This window comes from Coenobita brevimanus, chromosome 23 (genome assembly GCF_032717465.1).
Source record: "Coenobita brevimanus isolate Jiangsu-jjx chromosome 23, ASM3271746v2, whole genome shotgun sequence".
NCBI classification, from domain to species: Eukaryota; Metazoa; Arthropoda; class Malacostraca; order Decapoda; family Coenobitidae; genus Coenobita; species Coenobita brevimanus.
In genome coordinates, this window is record NC_136976.1 from 54,302,504 (window position 1) to 54,325,746 (window position 23,243).

At 43.3% G+C, this 23,243-nt stretch overlaps 1 protein-coding gene across 1 annotated transcript in view; it reads right to left on the reverse strand.

The window, feature by feature from the left end:
- The window catches only part of NAT1 (N-acetyltransferase 1), a 221,574-nt gene that overhangs the window by 152,512 nt on the left and 45,819 nt on the right, over nt 1–23,243 (reverse strand). Inside the window, exon 7 of the mRNA XM_080267270.1 lies at nt 19,711–19,872. Coding sequence (XP_080123396.1) covers nt 19,711–19,872 — 162 coding nt within the window. The remainder of the gene's footprint in view (nt 1–19,710; nt 19,873–23,243) is intronic.

Genomic DNA, 23,243 nt, shown 5'->3' on the forward strand with positions numbered 1-23,243 from the left:
TCAGCAGCCATTCCCAGCATTGACCTCTCTACAAGTACGTAATCAATCAGCCTCCTTTCAACAAGATTCCCGTTTCCTCTATACTATGTATATTTATGTGCATCTTTGCATTTGAAATACGAGTTACAAATGCACAACTTCCTTTCCTGACACATATTCTTCATTTGCTGCCCATTATCATTTTCTCCTGGTACTCCATTACAACCCATTATGTTATTCTCAGGACCAGTGCCTACTCTTCCATTCATCCCGCCCATTATGATCACTTTATAGCTCTTGGGCATTTCTCCCCTGCTTCATCCCGCTCATCCCAAAACCTTTCTCTCTCTCTCTCATTTATGTCCTCACATGGTGCATACACTACACACACCGTTACTTTCACCTTCTCAAACTTGAACTTGGCATACATGCACCTCAAGGTGACACATTTGTAGTCTCATTCCACTCTGCCACACCTCATTCATCAACAAAGCAACTCCTTCCTTGCATCTTCCTCACCCATTCATGCCTGATCTAACACATTTCACACCCTTCCACTCTTCTGCTTCACACCCTTCCATCGCATATCTTGCGCTCTTGAACACATTCACCATTTCCATCCTTTTGCATTCCTCGTTCACACCTCTCACATTCCCCATGGCCATATGATTCTGCCCATTAGGTTGGGGTCCTGGGCAGATATTGAGCCCTCCGAGGCTCTCTGAAACAACAGCCATGATTAAGTGATTTTGGATTGGGGGAATCTGGGGGACACTTAACCTGGCCAAAAAACCCAGTTATATGGTTACCACCCAGTGTAGTAAATGGAGGAAACCATTTGGCTTGTCCTTCAGTGTAGAGACCATAAAGCATCCCTACACTGAATGGATGACCGGTGCAGAGTTCTGCTAATGTCTGTGAGCGTTGCGCCTTGAGCGTAAATGTAGAAACGAGTAAAATGATGGTTACTGAGACAGAAGGTGACTCCCAGCGTGATGCTACAGTGAAGGGAGAGGGACTGGAATTGGTGAGAGAGTTCAAATACCTGGGTACAGTGACAGAAAAGATACGAAAATGTGCAAGGGAAGTTGAAAGTAGAGTGACACAAGGAAGGAAGGTGGCTGGTGCAATGAAGGCCTTGATAAGGTACACAGGCTTGAGTGCTGCCGCTGCACGAGGCTTACGTGAAGGAGCGTTAGTGCCAACTTTTAACATATGGATGTGAGACTATGGTGTGGCATGAAAATGAAAAGTTAAGAGTGAGAGCAGTGGAGATGGGACTGCTAAGGAATGTATGTGGAGTACAGAGAATGGATAAAATACAAAACAATGTGATTCATGAAAGATGTGGAGTGAGGAAGTCTGTGAACACCAGAATCAAAGAGAGTGTACTGAGATGATATGGTCATATGGAGAGAATGGATAACAATAGAGGGGTGAAAAAGGTATAACTGAGCAAATTTGAGGGAGGGAGGAGGCGCCGTAGGCCAAGGAGAAGGTGGAGAGATATGTTGGATGAGTGTGTGAGGAAAAGAGGTTTAGAAGTCGGTGGAGCTAGAGATCGAGCTGGCTGGATGACTACTATGAGAAGTGCATGATCAGGGATTTGGCACCCATTTTTCAAGAGACAGCGTCCGGATTGACTCTATCGGAAACGTTTATGTGATGTTACAGAAATCGGTGAATGTTTTAGGCTTATCCGAAAGAGCCAGGATTCCGGGGCTTGAATGATGAGTGAATGGAAGGGTGGCAATTGGATTGGGCAAACTTGGGCTGTCTGGACATTGCTACTCCTCATCCAGCCCTAGAGTGGGAAAGGAGGTCCAGATGAAGATGATGATGATGATACTTTGAAACTACAATTTTCAAATGCATCTAAATAAAATGAAGTATGAGAGGAAAAGGAACTAACAGTGTCAAAAAACAATTCTTCATGTACACAGTTCTGTAGCTACAACTTCTTCTGGACACCCATACACCATCTATCAAACAGTGGCACAAAGTTTTTGTAGTGTTATTGTCATCATTTTTGTAAGCCATATCTTTTCAAGAGACTGAGCTCCAGCAACATCACAGGCTGACTGAATTAAATGTTTAAAGTTGTATAGATGAAAAAATCAGTGAAACAGCAATGAATATGATAATCAACACACCATCTATCAAACACTGGCAAGAGACAAAGTTACTCTCACCAGCTACACTTCTTGTTATTTTCCCCCTTCTCCTTCTTCTTCCCCCAATTCACTAACCTCCAGCAAAGGCTGAAAGTGGCCAAGACTGAAGCTTAATGACAAAATGCTGTAAGTGATCAAATGATCATAATAGCTATGATTTGTTATGGGAATCAATGCACAATATAACAAACACTGGAAAGAAGGTGTCTTACAATCGTCAACTGTGCGAGCGAAGCAGTAAGAAAGTCACTACTGTAGGTTCAGCACTTCTGTGCCAGCTTTGACAAAGGAAAGTGTTGAACAAATGATTTTTATGTGACAGCAATGTATAGCATATAAACAAGGGAATATACTAGTCTCTCATTTGAAAAGGAATGAGAATTATAGAAGTGCAAGAAAAAATGTTGGCAGGTGAATATCACTGAATTGTTGCTCAAGGCTCTGTCCAAACACTGGTACAACATGCATTTTTTTTTTTTTTGAAAGACTGACAGAGGGATGACTGAGACAGAGACCACCTTGGAATGACTCATTCATTTCATTTATAAAAGATTCATCATGCCTGCATGCATCAGCTTTGGTCATCTAATGGTAGCTCTCCATGCTGCTCGATCTCTGGCAGACTCCCTATTCAGTCCCTTGTCCCTTAAGTCACACTAAGACCTTGTTCCAGGTCCCTTTAGGTCTGCTTTTCATAACCCTACCCCTGATATTCACACTTCTCACTTTCTGCACCCAACTGTCATCCCTTACCTCCACATGCCCAAACCACCTCAAACTACCCCTCCTTCTTGCAACACCAATACACTCCAGTCCCATCTTTCCTCTCAACTCTTACATCATTAGCCTAGCCCCCCCCAAGCCTTGCATTCAAGGACACACTGCACAACCACCTAATCATTGTCATTTTTGTACATTTGAGCCTACGAATACCCTCTTCCTTTACTGCCCAGGTCTCACTACCATACAGCATTACACTCCTAACACATGCTGCATACAAAGATCCCTTAGCATGAAGGGAGAGCCCTCTCAGTGACAGGAGAGGCAACAGCTCCATGAACTTCTTCCAACCACTCCTTACCTTAGCCACAGAGCTAGCTCCAGCCCCACCTTCAGCACATAAAAATGTCTCCCAAGTAACAAAACTCTTCCACACACTCAAGAGATTCACCAGCAAAATCAATCCATTAACCCCTTAAACGCGGATCGTCGCGTTTGCGACGTTCGGCCAAAAGGACATGACGGCGGGTCGTCGCGTTTGCGATTCTATAGTCTCACCAATCTAAAACCAAGGTTTGGGTGGAGTCCAGCTGGGGATTTCCCGGCGTACAGAGTTGCCTTGTTTCCTATACTCTGATCGGCTAGTGGCTGACCTGACACCGTTAGAGTTCGTCCGCTCACACCTCGCCACCTGGCCTGACATGACTTCACCCACTTCTGTGTGTGTGTGTGTGTGTGTGTGTGTGTGTGTGTGTGTGTGTGTGTTTATGTGTAAACACAAACTATTTTAAGTTATAAATATAATTTAAGTTATACATATAACAGAAAGTGAACAGTGGAAGCACGTGACAGAAGCCTAAATCTCCCTCCATTGGATCTGGATGTTGCCACTCGTGAGTGTTTTAACTTATTTATTTCTATTAAGAAAATAGCGTATGTTCTACTGACTCCTTCAAATTATATTATAAACGTAATTGTTACATTACTTACCCAACTTAGAACTACCGTGAAAGTCGGTAAAAGTAACTACATTTTTTTCAGCACCACTGTAAAATATGTATGCCACGTTTCTTTATTGATGTACAAGAGCCATATGCATTACAAGTTTATCTTCCTTTGATATGTTAGAATACTTACGTTTATATTGTATTAGTATGTGTGTACCTATTTGTGATGCCTATTACATATATAACAGAATCTACTCATCGCTCGTTTAGGAAGTATGGCATGGGTGCACCCAGCGCCAGACCCCACCCAAACCTTGGTTTTAGATTGGTGAGACTATAGTAAATTTTGAATAACCGCGGGCAAGCAGGCTCCAGCTGGTATTGTCTATCAGTACCACCACCCTCTAGCTACAACTAGCATACTTTACCTTTGTACTACTGACCTCAGTTGTTGCCAAATATCGCGTTTTCCCCGTCCCCCCCCCACCACGGCCCGGCCAGCCTGGCTGTGATACATGGCAGCGCTCTGAGCGCTCAGAACTGTAAATCTGCGCTCTCCTCTCACAAGCAGTTTATGCTACTAGGAAACGCTTGTTTCCCCAGTTGTAACACTAGCTTTTTTTCTCACAGTTTGCCCCTGTTTAGCGTCAGTTTACTGCAGGCTTTCAAAGTGACATTATGGCGAGTTCTAGTTCTTCCCAGTCAGTGCAAGCGGCCGACAGGAACGAGAATAAAGTGGCGGACGTAAGGCAGAATAAAAAGCGCGCCGTGGTGATCTTTTGGGAAGTAATATGATTGAAAATAATGTAGTATACATGTTTTTAGCTGTGAAAATGGAAATGTTTGTTGAGTGACGGGAAGACCGCCGCCACAGTGCATGTCGGCCGTACGCTCCGTTGATTTTTGCCTTATTTTCAGTGCTTATTGTACAAATATGGATTCCTAACTACCTTTATGTTGTAGTATAAAGTTTACTGTGACAGAATGAGGCTGTGGTAGAGGGGAAACTGGGTTGCTGGAGGTGTGAAAGTGAAGATTTGGTTACCTAACTTTGCAAGTCTCCACAAGTCCTTGGGTGGTCCACGAAGGCTCAACACCTGTCTCTGGAGAAAGCTGAATGCAAGTACTATCTGCCATACCAAGTATAATGTTCTAGGGTTAATCTCTGATTTTTGGCGAATATTTTCCTACAGGTACTCAGACCGCGATAAAACCCCGCCACTCGGGGGGGGAACGACTGTACACAGCCGCGTTTAAGGGGTTAAAGCCTGACAATCTCCACAAGCTTTCCCCGACACACCATACACATGAAGTCAGCATTATCTTGCAGTCCACCTCTAATACCACAACACCTCTTATGCACCCACTTAAAACAAACACTGCACAAGATGGAATTACTTCCTATACCCTTGTGGCAAACTGCACAGGGACACTTTCCCTCTTCTCTGACAGTATTGCCACCAACTGTAGTAGTAGTAGTAGTAGTAGCTGTTCCCTAGGCAGTCTGGCCGAACAGCCCCGAGTCCCTTAGGAAGGCCATGGCCGAGACCGGGCTTTCCCACAGAGCTCTCAAAGAGTGTGTATGTTGTGTTGTTGGCATAGGTGATTGCGTGCAATGCAGTCTTCCATAATGTGCTTAATAGTATGGGGTGCTGTGTTGCATCCTGGACAGGCATCAGCAATGGAGTCATCCAGCCTCTTCTGGTAGCTTAAGAGGGCTGGATGGTGCCCACATCTCAGCCTGGCTAGGTGGACCCAGTCCTCACGGGGAAGATAGGATTCAGAAGGGTGAATGTCAGGAGGCCGTGCATGCAGCTGTGTGTTGTCTTTAAGTGACTGAATGGAGCGGCGAGTGATCTGAGTGTGGATGTGCTTCTGGAAGCTGGTCTGAGGTGGGCGAGGGGGGAGAGATGACAGTATTTGTGTATGATATTGTGTGCTGGGTGTTGTTTTGATGTTCCTTGGTGTGGGTGGATGTGCTGCCATGTTCTGTAGTGGATGTTGTGGGTTTGTGGAAGCTGCAGCAAGAAACTGGGTGCCTCTCATGTCTAGGTGATCCTTGACTTCGAGGACTTTGGTTTCTTGATGTAGGTGGTCTGTGGGTGTAGTAGCTGTGCAGCCTGTGATTATTTTTAGGGCCTTGTTCTGTATGGTCTGTAGAGTGTTGTAGTGTGTTTTGGTCAGGTTAGAAGCCCGGGCAGGGCTTGCATAATTCATCACTGAAGGTATGTATTGTTTGTATACTGTGGTGGTGGTTTGTTTGTTGTGTCCAAATGTTGTATGGGAAAGTGACCTCAAAGCATTGAGTCTTGGTGTTATTTTATTTTTAATGTTTGTGATGTGTTGTTTAAATGACACTGATGTATTGTACGTTACACCAAGGATTTTGGGTGTGTGTGTGTGTGGCAAGGGAGTGTTGTTGATGGTGAGGTGTGGGATGTGACTGTGTTCTGCTGTCCAGTTTGTGAGAAGGGTCACTGTAGATTTGGCTGGGGCTATTTTGAGCCTGTTTGTGGTGAACCATTCGTGTAGTGTGTTGAGGTAAGGTTGAATGATATGTGCAGCTATGTTTGTGTTTTGGTGTGTACATGCAAGTGTTATATCATCTGCATAAGAGGCTATGTGTATCTGTGGTGTGTGGGATGTGGATACTTCGTGCATGTACAGGTTAAAGAGTGTAGGAGACAAAACAGATCCTTGGGGGACACCGTTTGTGATGTTTCTGATGTTAGAAGACTGATTGGCAAATGTTACGTGTGCACATCTGCCTGCTAAGTAGTTTGCCAGCCATCTTTTTGTGTTATTGTGCATGTTTGTGTTGAGTATTTTGTTTGTGAGGTTGTGGCAGGGGATGGCATCAAAAGCTTTGCTAATGTCTAGTGTGATTAGAAGTGTTCTGTGTGGTGGCCTAGCGGAATTTATGCCATCGAAAACTCTCTGTGTAAGGTCTGTAAGGAGGGTGTTTGTGGAGTGTAGTGGCCTAAAGCCATGTTGTGAATGGGCTAGGGGAATGTGAGGTGTGACTATAGTCCTACACACTTAAAGCGGCCCCTCCAGGTGTGCCTGTCAGCTGTGCGCTGCTGCAATACTTCCAACTGACCTCCCATACAGGCAAGGTCATCTAAAAATATTTGTGGATGGCTTTGGTACAGCCTAGTATAGTTTTACTTATACAAAAAAGCTATAAGGTTTTTATGAAAGAATCGCTTTTTGTTATAGTAATTACAAAGAACTTTGTACAACTTGGCAGCATTGCTCATGCTGTGCTGCCAGGTCTTTCGAGGCGGATTTGGATCAGATTAGTGTCACACACATGCACGCACACACTCAACACACACACACACACACACACACACACACACACACACACACACACACGCACGCATGCATACACACCACCTGTCCTGTTCTGAGCGCTTCATTCATTCTTCCGCACTCGAGGACAATGGATGCCTCTCCAAAGCCTCAATCAAAACACCTGCACAGTCAAGCCAAAGGAGTTATATACAATGTAAACCAGTATTTTCAGCGAGAGAAGGAGAAGGGGGATTTTATTACCAGCTTATCAAAGGCTACTTGCCGGACAGCTGAGGCAACAAAAGTAAGCGAAAGAACAATAAAATGAATATGCAAAGAAGCAAGAGATAATGAAGAAAGTAATGAATTAATGTCTCCCAAGAAATGGCAACACACAAAACCCATTGCTGATTTCTTTGAGGAATTTAATGAAGGTGTTCTACGACGAACCGTGCTCAGTTTCTACGAGAGGAAAGAGATACCCACACTGGCAAAAATACATGAAGAAATTAAAGAGAACCTTTCCTACCCCAGCAGCAGAGAAACATTAAGAAAGGTTCTGAAGAAAATCGGATTTAAATATGCTAAGGTAGATGGAAGACAGTTTCTAATGGAACGCAGTGATGTTGCATATGGGCATTACATATTTTTGAGCGCAATGAAGAAACATGTGAATTCTGGCAAAGACATTGTCTACCTGGATGAAACCTGGGTCAACCAGAATTACACGGTTTCTAAGTGTTGGACTGACATAACTTCAGAACAGGCTGTGGGAGTAAAAGTGCCAACAGGGAGAGGAGGCTGCTTGATTATTCTCCATGCTGGAACAAAAGACGGATTTGTTCCAGGAGCTGATCTTATCTTCATGGCAAAAAATGATGGTGACTACCACAATCAAATGAATGCAGATACTTTTGAAAAGTGGTTTCAGCATCAACTTCTGCCAAATATTCTCCCTTCTTCAATTATTGTGATGGACAATGCGTCTTATCACTCTAGGAAAATAGATAAGCCTCCAACAGCTGCCAGTAATAGAGCCACTATCATCGAATGGCTCCAGAAGAAGGGAGTACAAGTACATGAAGGTCTCCTCAAGGTTCAGCTCCTACACCTTGTAAGTCAATACACATCAAATACAGATGTCAATTATGTTATTGACAAAATGGCCTCAGACCATGGCCATAGGGTTGTGCGGCTTCCCCCATATCACTGCCAATACAATCAAATTGAATTGATATGGGCTCAAGTTAAGGAGTATGTGTCCAAGAGAAACACATTCAAGATTGCCGATTTGAAGCCACTCACCCACAAAGCAATTAACAGCATCACAATGGAGAATTGGAGAAATGTTGTTACACATGCTGAAAAAATACAAGCAGATGATGCAAGAAGAGATGTTGTAGTCGACAAGTTCATGATTCTTTCATCATCTCTCTCACATCTTCGGATGAGGAGTGTTCTGAGTAAGTGTACAGTACCTCTGCAGATAAGAAAGAAATAGAGGAATAGGCCTACTGGGGAAACCTCTGAAAAAAAAAAAAAATGTGCCAAGACCTTTCCCTCTTAGGTGGTGTGGAAATAAAGCCGAAATATAATAATAATAATAATAATAATAATAATAATGATAATAAATGCGTGCACACACACACACACACACACACACACACACACACACACACACAGAGTGAGAGGGGAAGAGGAGGGGGAGGGTAAATGGTGGGCTGTACCAAGGCCACCTAAAAATAGCCTTGGCCTACGAGAGGTCAGTGGAAGCGTGGCAGCAAGGCACAGGTGACAGACGCAGCCTTCAGGGGCCACTTAAAATGTGTTATACTATAGTTGTAGTACCAGTCGTTCGGTGACTTTACAGGGGGTGCAGAGGAGTGTGACGGGGCGGTGTGAGGAGGGTAACGTGGGGTCTTGTTGGGTTTAGGGATAGTGATGATATTGCCATGCTTCCAGATGTTGGATATTATGTTGTGTGAGTAGCTGTAGTTTGATATGTTGGTGAGTGCTTGTATGCCTTGTGGTCCTTGGTGTTTAAGGTGAATGTTGCTTATGCTGTCTGGTCCACAGGCAGATGAGTGCTCGAGGTTGTTAATGATGTGCTTCGTCTGGTTGTAAGTGAAAGGTGCGTAGTCTGAGTCTGTGGGGAACTGTCTCTTACGTCGGATGATACGTCGGTCTTCGGGATGGGGGGTTTAGATGGCTGACTTGTGAAAAGTGATTGACGAGAGTGGTTGCTTGTTGTTTGTTTGAGGGTAAGGTGTCTGTTGTTGTGATGGCAGCGTGTGATTGTGTGGTGTTGCTGTTGGAAACTGTGATGCTGTTTAGTGTTTTGTAGAGTTTACTGATGTTTGTTTTGTGGTCAAGTGTTTGGAGGTAATTTTTCCAGTTTAGTGTTTGCTGTTCTGATATTTTATTGTTTATTTGAGTGTTGAGTCCTTGTATTTGTTGTACGATGTCCTGTGTATGGGGTGTTGGGGAGTGTTGCAGTGTGTCCCGTTGTCTGATGAAGCCTTGAATTTCTGGTGTGAAGTTGGGGTTGTCTCTCTTTCTGTTGCCTCTAGGGATGTGTCTTTTGTCTTCGTTTTGTAAAACTATTGAAAGTGTGCACAGTGGTGTTGATGTTTGTGATGAGTGTACTGTTTAGTGTTTCGAAATGTTGTTCAGTTTCAGTTACAAAGGCCTCCCAGTTGGCTCTCTTATAATTAGTGTATGTGTGTCTGTGGCACTCCTGGGGGTAGGGTTTTTTCTTCAAGAATACTCCCCCAGTATCCCTGCTTGTCATAAAAGGCGACTAAAAGGGTTGGCGGAGGGTTAGTGCCCCTCCCCGGAAAACAACTAACTAAAAAAAACAAACAATAAGCCTCGGACAAAGACTGACCAAATGATGACGACCAAGGACCGGACAAAGGACATGGGTATTGGAAAGTGAAATGTAAGGGGAGTGAATGATGAGGTGAAAGAGAAAGAGATTGTCCAGGTGCTTGAGGGTGCGAAAGTGGATGTATGTGGAATAACTGAAACAAAATGGGGAGGAGAAAGTGTGAGAGAATGGGAGTATGGATGGGGTATATGTGCAGGAGTAGGTGAGAATGAGAGGGCAAAGGAAGGAGTATCTATAGTTGTGAGTAAAAGATGGAAGAAGAGCATAAGACAATATGGATCAGTTGGGTCAAGGATTGTATGGGTAAAGTTGAAAGTTGGAATACAAATGTGGGCGATTGTGTGTGTGTATGCGGCCAATGCAAGATCGTGCTAGAAGAGTGAGAGAAGAGTTCTGGACAAATGTAGAAGTGTGCATGGTAAAGTTTGGAAGGAATGAGAGAGTGTTTTTGATCGGTGATATGAATGGTAAAGTTGGGAATGTGAAGGTGAATGGAATAGTTGGTGAGTGGGGTGTGCCTGCTGAGATAGATGAGAATGGGAGTGCGTTAGTGGACATTTGTGCTGGGAGGGGGTTGGTGATAGCCAATACCCTCTTCAGGCATAAAATGATCCACAGGTATACATGGCAAGTGATGAGAAGGGTGGGTGGTGAACTGAATGAAAGGAAGGCAATGATTGATTATGTGTGTGTGGATGAACGGATGCGAAGATGTGTAATGGATGCAAGAGCTTATAGAGGTTGGGGGAGTGGACTTTCTGACCACTACTTGGTGGTGGCCAGAATTAGGATTCAAGCAAGATGGAGGAATAGAAGAAGGGAAGGACGAGAGGAAGGAGTAGTTGCAAGGAGAGTGGTGAACTGAATGAAAGGAAGGCAATGATTGATTATGTGTGTGTGGATGAAAGGATGCGAAGATGTGTAATGGATGCAAGAGCTTACAGAGGTTGGGGGAGTGGACTTTCTGACCACTACTTGGTGGTGGCCAGAATTAGGATTCAAGTAAGATGGAGGAATAGAAGAAGGGAAAGACGAGAGGAAGAAGTAGTTGCAAGGAGAGTGGACAGGTTACAAGAGGATGAGAAAAAGGCAGAGTATAAGAGAGAAGTGGAGGAACGATTGGGCAAATATGAATTGGAGCAGATGGGAGACGTGGAAGGTGTGTGTAGGATATTTACAGAAGAAATATGTGCAGCATGTGATGTGGTGTGTGGAAGGAAGAGAAGACGGAGGGGGGTGCAAGGAACAGCGTGGTGGACTGAAGAGGTGAGACAGGCTGTGGCACAAAAGAAGAAAGCATACAATGAATGGATGAGAAATAGGGGCGTGGAAGAAGTTGAGAGGCGCAAGAGAGAGTTATATGTAGAAAGAAAGAGAGAGGTGAAAAGATTAGTAAGAAGAGAGTGGATGAGGAATTTGGAAGGAATTTGAGTGTAAAGTGGAGGGACTGTAAGAAAATGTTCTGGAAAGAGGTGAAAAGAGTAAGACAGGGTGGAAGTGAAGTTAGCAGGGGAGTGAAAGATAAAAATGGTAGATTACTAGTGGAGAAGGAAGAAAAAGTGAGCAGATGGAGAGAACACTTTAAGGAATTGTTGAACATAGAGGATGGAAGTAATGCAAGTATAAGTGGCTGGGGAATGGCTGGGAGAGGGAGGGAGGTGAGAAGACAGGAAGAAATCAGTAGGATAGAAGTTGTGGAAGCAATGAAGAAAGTTAAATCGGGGAAAGCCCCAGGAACTGATGGAGTGAGTGGTGAAATGCTGAAGCATGGGGGAGAGAAAGTAGTAGAATCGATGTGGAAGATGTGCAGATTGGCCTGGGAGGAAGGTAGAGTCCCGGAGGATTGGAAGTCAGGTATAATTATTCCCTTGTACAAGGGAAAAGGGGAAAAAGAAGTGTGTGGTAATCATAGGGGCATTTGTCTTCTTAGTATAATAGGAAAAGTTTATGGTAGGATACTTATTGACAGAGTTAGAGAAAGAACAGAGAAATTAGTTGGAGAAGAACAGGGAGGCTTTAGGAAGGGAAGAGGTTGTGTAGATCAGATATTCATTCTTAGATCTTTAGTGGAAAAGTTTCTAGAGAAGGGAAAGAAGTTGAATGCGGCTTTCATGGATTTGGAGAAAGCATGACAGGGTGGATAGACAAGGATTGTGGAAAGTGTTAAGAATATATGGAGTAGATGGGAAGTTGTTGAATGCTGTGAAGAGTATGTACGATGGTGCGAAGGCTGCAGTGCGTGTGGATGGTGAACTAAGTGAATTTTTCTGTCTGAAAGTTGGGTTGAAACAGGGATGTGTCATGTCTCCATGGTTGTTCAATCTGTACATGGATGGGGTAATAAAAGAGGTACAAGGTAGGGTAGTGGATGTTGGAGTGGCCCTGGTGAGAGAGGATAGTGTTTGGAAACTCCCTGTACTGTTGTTTGCAGATGATACTGTGTTGTTGAGTGAAGACGAAGGGGAGCTGCAAGGCTTGGTGGATGAGTTTGGGAGAGTGTGTAAGAAACGGAATCTAAAGGTGAATATAGGGAAGAGTAAAGTGATGGTCTTTGAGAGAGGTGAAGTCAGTGAATGTACAGCGAGGTTGGATGGTGAGGAATTGGAAAATGTGAGTACATTTAAGTACTTGGGTAGTGTGATGAGTAAGGATGGAGGTTTGGAGGGTGAAGTGCTTGAAAGGGCACAGCAGGGAAGAAAGGTTGCTGGTTCTTTGAAAGCAGTGATAAGAAACAGGGAAGTGAGCATGGAAGTGAAAAAGTTACTACATGCCAGTATTGTGATACGAACTCTAACGTATGGAAGTGAAGCTTGGACGTTGTTGGAAGGACACAAGTCAAGAGTGAGAGCAGTGGAAATGAGTTATTTAAGGGGAGCCTGTGGAGTCACATGGAGAGACAGGCTGATGAATGAGGATATAAAGGAGCGTTGCAGTGTGGATGTGGATGTGATAGGAAGCGTTATGAGGAACACACTGAGGTGGTTTGGCCATGTGGAGAGGATGGAGGGTGAAAGACTGACGAAGAGAGTGTATGTGAGTAAGGTGGAGGGGGGGAAGAGGGAGGGGGAGGCCGAGGATGAGATGGAGGGATGGGGTGGAGAGGTATATGAGAGAGGGGGGTGTGAGTTGGGAGCAGGGCAGTGAAATGACGAGGGACAGGGCGACTTGGAGGCGATTTGTTTGTGGCCACTCCAAACGGAATTGAGGCGCCTAGCAATAGATAGACAGATAGTGTCTGCGGCCAGCTGAGGTGATTCTGGTTTTGGTAGTGATGATGATTGAGAGGTGATTAGAACCTAGGGTTTTGACCACTCTCCATGATGTAGTGGGGGCGAGGTTTGGGGAGCAGAAGGTGATGTCTGGAGATGATGGGAGGAAGAGGGCTGGGTGTGGGATATGGGTATGTTGGTCTAGTATGTTTAGTATGAAAAGATGGTCTGTCTGGGATTGTATTACCAACCCTCTGTCTGTGTCAGGGTTGTTGACATGTCAGGCCAAAGACTTGGCATTGAAATCACCACCCAGGATGATGTTGGGTATGTTAGTGACGTGCTGTATCTGTGGAGAGTAATTGTGTGGTACTGTGGTCAACGATTGGGGGGGGAATGTATGTGTTAGCAATTGTTATATGTGATTTGTTACCAGTGCGTATTTTGATTGATTGTATTTCTGTTGTGGTGTCATGTGGGGGGAGAAGTGACTTTGTGTGTGCACTGGTGTCTGCAAAGTTGATGGATTTGTGTACCAGGGTGATGAGTCCACCGCCACCGCCGTCGGCCCGATCTTGTCGAATGGTGGTGAAGTTATGAAATGTTGGTGTTTTCTGTGTTCTGTGTAGTTTTGTTTCTTGTAAGATGCCAATGTGCATGTTCTTTGTTTGATGAATTGTGTGAGTTCTTGTTTGTTGGTGTTTATGCCATCTATGTTTAACTGAAAGATGTTTATGTTGTGTGTTCGATGTGTGTTGGCTGCTGCAGCACGGGGGTGAGGTGGTGTGGGTGGAGGGGAAGGGGTAGGAGGAGGTTGTGATGGAGGTATGGGTTGAGGTGGATTAGGATGGGTTGGAATGGGAGGAGTTGGGGGACTGGATGGTGTGGGAAGGATCGGTGGGTTTGGCTGTGGAGGTGTGAAGGAAGTAGGAGTAGGATTGGAAGGGGGGTTGGTGGGTGGGGGGAAAGAGCATAAGGAGCAGGTCCAGGTGTTTGTGTAATGTTTTTTGGATGCAAGTGTTGTGCAGGTGTAATGGGTCCAGTTCTTGCAGGAGTTGCACTGAACTGAACCCTTTGCCTGTCGGCTCGACGTGATGGGTTTTGAGCATGTTGGATATATGTATTTGTTGGTGGGTCCTGGATTGCTCTCAATGTTCCCAGCTAGAAGAAGTTGTCGAGAAATGACAGCCGGGGAGTCATTTCTCGGTGTAGAAAAAACGGTGTTGTTGTGTGTGTTGTGTTTGGAGATGTGGTATTTGCCCGGGCGACCGAAGCCACTCCCACGTACTTGAGCCCCGTGAGGGGCCGGGGGGGTTTGCGATGGTTTGGCCCCCATGCTGTCCTCCTCTTCTCTTCGACAGCCTCTGGGGGGTGGATACCATCACCTTTGTTTTATCCACATTTACAGTACTTTCATGCCCTTATGTCCCACTTTATCTCTCCAATTTTTAAATCTTTCCTCTGCCTCCCTTTCATTCTCTGCAACCAATACCAAATCACTGGCACACATCTCCCACTGGTGTCCTTTTCTGGTGTCACATGAGAAGGCTTCAATCATGCTGATAAACAATATGAGGCTCAAGAATGACCCCTGATACACACCACCATTCACGGAAAACTCAACACTCAAATCTCCTTTCACTCTCACCTGGGTGTCATACATAGCCATAATCACTATTATCAGCACTCCCCAATCCCAAGCTTTCTCACTGCCCTCTTCGCCACTTCCCTTGGGACTGTCAAAGGCCTTCTCCAAATCGATAAAAACAAAGTACAGATCCCTTTTCTTTCCTATATATATTTCCTTAAGCTGTTGAACAATAAATATGGCATCAGGGTCCCTCTGCCTCGGATAAACCCATACTACATTTTATCTATATTCACTCTTTCTCTATTCACACCTTCTAGAACTCTCTCCATTACCTTCACATTTAAAAGTTTTATGTCTCTATAATTTCCTCTTTCCAGTGCATCACCATTCCCCTTGTACACATTCACACTCATCAGCCAGTCATCTGGGACAACACACTCGCACACAATCGTATTTATCAAATCCGTAACTAACCCCACTCCTGTATCTCCTGAGGCCTTAAGCATATCAGCAGACAACTCAGACACACCTGCCACCTTCTCCAGCTGCATCCTGCCTATTGCCCTGTTGACAATAACAGCATCAAAGGCCATGGGCCAAAGACTGGATCTGCCGACTCCAAACCCTTCCTGTTCAATCCAAGTTCCTCATTCAGAAACCAATTATAATGCCCTCTCCAAACATCTTTAACCCCTTAACCGCGGGGCGTCACTTTCGTGACGCTTGGGAGCAAGGGATCATACCGCGGGGCGTCGCTTTTGTGATTCGGTGTTATTTTGAATTCACCCGGGCTTTCAAGTGGGGGCTTGTATCATCTATCAGTACTGACAATGTCCAACACTAGTCAGCACTCCTAATCTCATCTGTACTCCCATCCATTGTTGACAATTTAGCCATTTCTCCCCGTTCTTGACTCCCCTCCCTACCCCCCCTCCATTACCCTATCCTCTCGCCTGCCCGGCCATGCTACGCTAAGTAAATCTTCCCTGGAATTTTTCACTGATTTCATCCATTGAAATAAGCCCTATGTCGTATTCTTATACCAAATAATATATACAAGAAAGAAATCAGGTAAGTGAGAGTGCCATACACCTGGAATTGGCTAATTATCACCTGACAACACCTCACGTGCACTCGTTCGCTAATTTTCGCTGTTTTTTTCCCCTTGAAATATGCCGTATAATCTATTTTCGTAATAAATATACATGTAAGGAGAGAAGGGAGAAGCCTAAGTGATATTTACATTCACCTGGAACTACCTAATTTATAATGTATTGTCTAGATTTCCTGCCAATCATATCAGTGCTACACAAAGCTGTTTCAAGATTTAACATTGGTAGCTCTGATTATACATCTCCTAAGTAGGCCTCTAATCTATTTTCATAATAAATATACATGTAAGGAGGGAAGGGAGAAGCCTAAATGATATTAACATTCACCTGGAACTACCAAATTTATAATGTATTGTCTAGATTTCCTGCCAATCATATCAGTGCTAGACTTAGCTGTTTCAAGAAGTAATATTGGTAACTCTGAATAACCCCTAAAGCAGGCCTCTAGGCTGGCTGGCCTGGCCCCTGCGTTATCAGTGTACTCTCATCTTCCGAAGTGAGAGGACGTATGTTTCATCTTGCTGACTTCAAGGCCTTTTTTCACCCCCAAGCAAATGGCTCTGTGACCTTTACCCCCTACTAAACCTCGTGTGGAAAGAGGTAAAGGGCTGACAATTGATAAAGAGTGACTACGATCTTTCTATTGAGTAAAACAGTGCAAGTGGAATTGTAAATAATGTGTAAATAATGTGTAAACAGCAAGTGAAAGTAATGAATGTAAATATACGTGAACAATGGAAAATAGTTTTATAAGTTATTTCAAGTGACAGTGCACAACACAGTGTAAATAAAATAGAAATGTAAATAACGTAAATAAAATAGAGAACGTAAATAGAAATGTAAATGAGTAGTATTATAAGAATACAAGTATATACCCTAGGAGTAATGAAAGTGAAAGTTTCACTCTAGCATGTCTGAATGCTATGAGTTATGAGAGTGAAGATGAAAGTGACATTCACTCTCAATGCCAGTATACAGGACGAGAAAGTGAATGCTACGTATTTTACTGAAAGAAATTGAATCCCTACAGTGACAATAAACTAATACTACTGAAGGAAACTTATGGATAAAGACTGTAGATATATATAAGTGTTATATAGTAATAGAAATATAAAGTGTGAGGGGTTTTATGAATAATAAATGACAGACTACCATGAGCGAACTAGTGCCAGTGCGACGATCAGACGCGCTCATAATTTCCATTGCTTTCACAGTGTTTTTTTTTTTTTGAGTATGGATCCCAAACTACTTGAAAATTGTAGAATAGTGTTTATAGTGTTTGTATCTGGCTGTGGTAATCATATTACGGGTTGTCGGGAAGTGTAAAGTGGAGACTTCGTTACCCTACTTCAGAGGTCTCCACAAGTCCTACGGTAACCGACGAAGGCTCAACAATCATTCCAGGAGAAAGCTGAAGGTATGTGCCATAAGCATATGTAATTTTATTATTCTAGGACTAATAACTGATTTTTGGCAAATATTTTTTGAGAGTCTGTCGGAGCCCAAATAACCCCGCGGCACACGCAAGTCATTGGTAAAACAAGCCCGCGGTGTAGGGGTTAACATTGTCACTGTTCACCACTACCATTCCTACTTCATTCTTCACACACTGCTCACCTACAGTGTGATATCCCCATTGTCCCTCTTTATTTGATCTGCCACCTTAGTTTCATATTCTTTCAATGCTTTACAAGGAAATACCAGGAGTAAAGAAATTATCACCTAAATAAGCTGGGCTACACACCTAGCCTAGAACTCTGAACAGTAAGACACTCATTACTATTTTCCCTTGCTTTACTTTCTTCCCCCCACCCCCCCATGATGTGAAGGGATAAAAATGTGAATGTGTAATTTCAACAGCTGTTTGGTACATGGTGCAGTAAACATCATATCACAGTACCACAAACATCTGCTGCAATTAACAGCACTACAACATTTCAGTTAAAATTTCTTATATCTTCAATATATTAATAACAGTAAAACTCTTTTAAGCTGGCACAACAGGGGCGGAAACTAACTGAACTGCTGACTTGTGGTAGCGGCCTCCCCCCCCCCCTCACAAAAAAAAAAAAAAAGTGTTTGCATACAGGAATAAGGTACAATCCAAGTGTTGCAAGGGGATGGCCTTGTGGCAGGATATAGAGGTGTTAGGGAGGCTCACAATCACTTCTGTATAAAAATATTCTAACCATAAGCACAGGTACACAATGCTGGATATATCAAACTCAATGCACACAAAACACATCGAGGCTGCAGCATCAATTCTCAACGAGACTTTGAGCTTATCTTAAAGGCCAAGAGTCTTTAGTTTCATCCCCTTCCTTCCTGAAGGCACCTTGGGTCCAGAAGCAGACACAATGAAGCATGATATGCACTTAAAACTAAAAAAATGTGTGCAACACCAGCACAATCACAGGCATGCAAGGCAGAGATCTGTTACACACGATGGTGGGAGCAGGACTGGGGCAGGGATTTGGCTTCTCGACTAATTTCCTGACTTCATGCTAGAGCAAGACAAGTGCAGCGTCACAATGGCATGATGCCTAGCCAAGTTTGGATCTCCAATAACGGCACACTGCCGACTACAGTATACTTTTTCTGACTTTTAGGTATTTAATTAAAATTCAAAATTAATTTTTACATGAATATTTTTTTGCCTTGCTGACTTAACCGTATTTCTGACTAAAAGAATGCTGACTAAAAGGGGTTTTACATAAATAGTTACAAACAGTAAATGTACATCGTAAAAAAAAAAGGTGGAACAAGATACTTCCAAAACATAATATTATGTGCTTCCTTATTATCATCACTTCTGGGTAGACCGCCACTCACAGGACCAGGAACCATACAGGATCATCATTAACCTACCATTAATGTCTGACATTGGCACAAACACGCAGGGAGGTTTAGGAATAGTATGTGGGAAAAAAAAGTGCATGTTATGGGCCAAGAAATGTGGTACATAACAAACTGAAGTCTACTCATAATATTAGGTTGAACTTCACACAAATTCCATTACTCTCTGCTGCATCATATTTATTCTTCTGTTCTTATATTTTCCTTTTAAACAAGGCTATTGCATGAGGTAACACTAGCAGCTTCTAAATCTCTAAAACAGGAATGATTAATTAGTCATTCTTGTTTCATATGCCTAGATTCACTAGCCTACCCTTAGGCCACTACACTCCTGATGAGGCAATAAAGGACTGAATGATAATGATAAAACTTCAAGCATCAACTCTCCTCATCCATGTAACGCACTGCATACTGACAGGAAATTCCCGTACTGCAGAGCATTTCAAGGAGAATTATCTCCACACATATATATCGTTCCAAAGTGCTCAGGTAACAACAAACTTTGGGAGGTCATATAATATCTCTATTTTTATTCTCTTCCTTAGTCAAGGTTAGAGATTTTTTTTTTTTTTTTTTTTAATTGCTTAAATATGCAGTAGTCTTGATACTCTTACTTCACACACTGAATTACTTCAATATGAATTTGAAACTAATATCTACAACTAATCAAGTGGGTCAGATACATGATGGCCACTTATTTATATCTAGCATGTACAAAAAAATTCTGCTCTGTGGAGAACAAACAATGATATACTGACATTATACAAAAATGGAGGGGAAAAGGCAGTGGGGAATTACACAGTACACCACATAAGCCTGAGCATCCAGGAAGGTGTGTGGCATATTTACACTATGTTAAGTGAAAAATGCTATTTTTCTACATTTGCATTCTTTTGCCTCAAATATACTGTAACTCTTAAGCTCAAACACTGCACCTGTCTGATGGTGCGAGGACCATCAACTTGGGCCACCTTGCGAGGAACCCAATTAGCAGCGCGCAGGTCCAGCACGTCCTGCAGCATGAAGCGGATCCGCGCCAGCAGGTCCACATTGGTGCTTAGCTGGTACATCCGCTCAAAGTACTGGTCCATTAAAGGCTGCACCATACAAATAAATACATAAATACATTGAAAATAAATAAAATAAATAAGTAAATAAATAAAATACCCACTGACAATCATTCTCTCAATGTCTTCTTCCTTTTCATAACTGAAACAGCATTGACAACCATACTTGCAATACTAAATATTCATACATACCTCTCATTCAGTCACTTCCAATATCTTTCCAATCACTCTCACAATATAGTCATTACTCGTTTTACGATGGGGTTACGTCAGGTCATACTTTATCGTATACCGATTTTATTGTAAATCGGTACATTGAAACCCATTATAAAAAGGGGGTTATGTCTACTCAGCTCCCCAAAGTCACCTAACCAGGACTGAACCATAAATGACAACCCACCTTCATTCATTCCTGTGTTGGTCCAACTCGCCTCCAAGTTGTCCCCCCCGAGGCTGGGGGACAGCCTGTGCTTATAGGCACTAGTGGTCAGCCTCTGAGTCAGACAGGAAGAGGTTAGGGGGAGGGGAATCCGGCCCATACCTGCACCAACCTTAGCACTGGGACCCATACCTGCACCAACCAAAGCACTGGGGCCTACACTGGCACTGACCTTACCACTAGAAACACAAATCCACAGTACTGTAGTACGATGTTTGACTGAGAGGTGATGATAACAGGGGGGCACACATAAACAAGTTGAAAAGACAGGGCTTTGAAGGGGTGGCGGGACCTGAACCATAATAATGCCTGCACGCCGGGCCGCCATCTTGCCTGAGACAAGCGACAGTCACCTTGCGTGTGCCTGGCGCTTTCCAATGGCAAAATCATTACAGCAGGAAATTTATTGCACATCGAGTTTTGGGATGGGCCTTTTCTATTATTGTTGTAGCAAAATATCATAAACCAAAACATCGTAAAATGAGTAATGACTGTATACTGCTCTATTCACCGCTCACCATCACCTAAACCATTTCCCAACATCACTAAATGGAATGGGTTAAATCCCAGAAACAGAAAGGGGGGGGGGGATGTCCTAACAATCGTGTAAATAAACAATATGCAAAGCCCAGTTAAATGCTTCATTTAAAACCCCGGAATACAGGCTACACCTCACACACCTAACCACCAGCACATGCCTTTTTTTTTGTTGGTTGGGGCACCCACCATCCACTCACTTGATGTAGTGCTGCCTTCAAGTGACTACACACAGTGAAAATCCAAATGGTATCCTGTAAACCAAGAAACCATACACTACGCTGGGTGAAAAAAGATGCCTGGTGATTTAATAGATGCACTACAACTGGAGTATGCTTGTGTGGGCTGATATCCCTGGAGAAACTGGAGTTTATAGCTCATTTAATACTACTTACCTTGCTCTCATGTTCCTCACCTTGATTCTTCTGAATTCTCCACTCTCTGGCTTCGGCTTTCCTGTAATTCTCTGACTAAATATATCTGTGCTGTTTACTTATCCCCTAATTCTTCTATGAAAAATTCTTCGACTATCTTACTATGGAACACATCACGTCACTTTCTCGTTTCTCTGAAACCTCCATTCTAGGATATTTCAATGTTCACAACCACTTTTTGCTCTCCTTTCCTTTCACTGATCCACCTTGTGAACAATCCTACATTTTCTATTTTTAAAGACCTAGTGCAACTTGAACTACATTATACCAATATCCCTGACAGCCTTGGAGAGAGTTCCAAAATACCAGACCTTTTCCTTACAACTAATCCTTCAGCTTATGCTGTTAATCTTCTCTGTTGGGCTCCTCTGATCACAACCTTATTACCTTAACCTGTCCTATCACCCCAGTGCAGGCTGTGGACCCTCCAAAGAAACACTGGTTGTGGCACTTTGGAGCTGCTGACTAGGAGGCCCTTCAGGCCATACTTTTGATTTTTTATTTTCCCTGGAATGATTATTGCTTCCCTGGCAGGGATCTGAGTGTGCCATGTGCATTATGGAGGTTATTCTCTCGGGCATGGAAGAATACATTCCTTTCTAATATGGTTTGACTAAAAAAAAAAAAAAAAAAAAAAAAAAAAGCCTTGGTTTAATCACGCTGTCCACAAGAAGACCACCTATAAAAGGTACCAGAGCCAACCCAACCCTGAATCACGTCTTGTTTATGCTTCTGCCCGGAATCGTGCAAAGTCTTTTATCCTTCGCTCTGCTAAAAATAATTTCATCCGTACTTAATGCTCTCAACTCTCCAACTCGAATTCTTCCTGCTCCTTCTGGCACCTTGCCAAAAGCCTTTCTAACAACTTTATCTCATCATCCTTCCCTCCTCTTTTCTGCTCTGTAGCTATTTCTTCTACTGATAAAGCACATCTCTTTGCTCAGATTTTCTCCTCCAATTCCACCTTAGACAAGTACGGTGCTGTTCCTTCATCACTTCCCCTCTCTGATTTCCTCATGGCTGACATCAAAATTATCCTTCCCTCCTCTTTTCTGCTCTGTAGCTATTTCTTCTATTGATAAAGCACATCTCTGCTCAGATTTTCTCCTCCAATTCCACCTTAGACAAGTACGGTGCTGTTCCTTCATCACTTCCCCTCTCTGATTTCCTCATGGCTGACATCAAAATTTCTTCACCTGATGTATTTTCTACCATCACAGGCCTCAATACTAACAAGGCATATGGGCCTGATGAGATCTCTCCTGCTGTCCTCAAGAACTGTGCTTACACCCTGCCTAGGTAAACTCTTTCGCCTTTGTCTAACAACTCGTACCTTCCCTTCTTGCTGGAAGTTTGCTCTCATTCAGCCAGTCCCAAAGAAGGGTGACCATTCCCAACCCTCTAACTATCGTCCAATTGCTTTAATATCCTGTGTCACAGAAGTTTTTGGTCAATTCTTGACAGAAAAATTTTAAAGCATCCTTCCTATCACAACCTTCTTTCTGATCATCAGTAGGGGTTCCATCAGGGATGCTCCACTGGCGATCTTCTCACCTACTTTTCAGACTCCTGGTCATCCTCTTTTCAGGACTTTAGCAAAAACTTTGCCACTGCACTTGACATCTCAAAGGCTTTCAATTGAGTCTAGCATAAATCTTTAATTTCCAAACTGTCCTCTTACGGCTTCTATCCTTCTATCCGTGCCTTCATCTATAGCTTCCTTTCGGGTCATTTTATAGCTGCTGTTGTAGATGGCCATCGTTCTTCTCCTAGATCTATCAACAGTGGTGTTCCTCAGGGCTCTGTCTTATCACCAACTCTCTTCTTTTGTTCATCAATGGCCTTCTAAGCTGTACATCTAACCCTATCCACATGTACGCTGATGATTCCACCCTTCACCTTTCCATTTTCTCGCAACGTCCATCTCAGCGGTTACTTCAACAAACAAGGGACAAGGCTATGGCACACCTAATGTCTGACTTGGCTCGTAT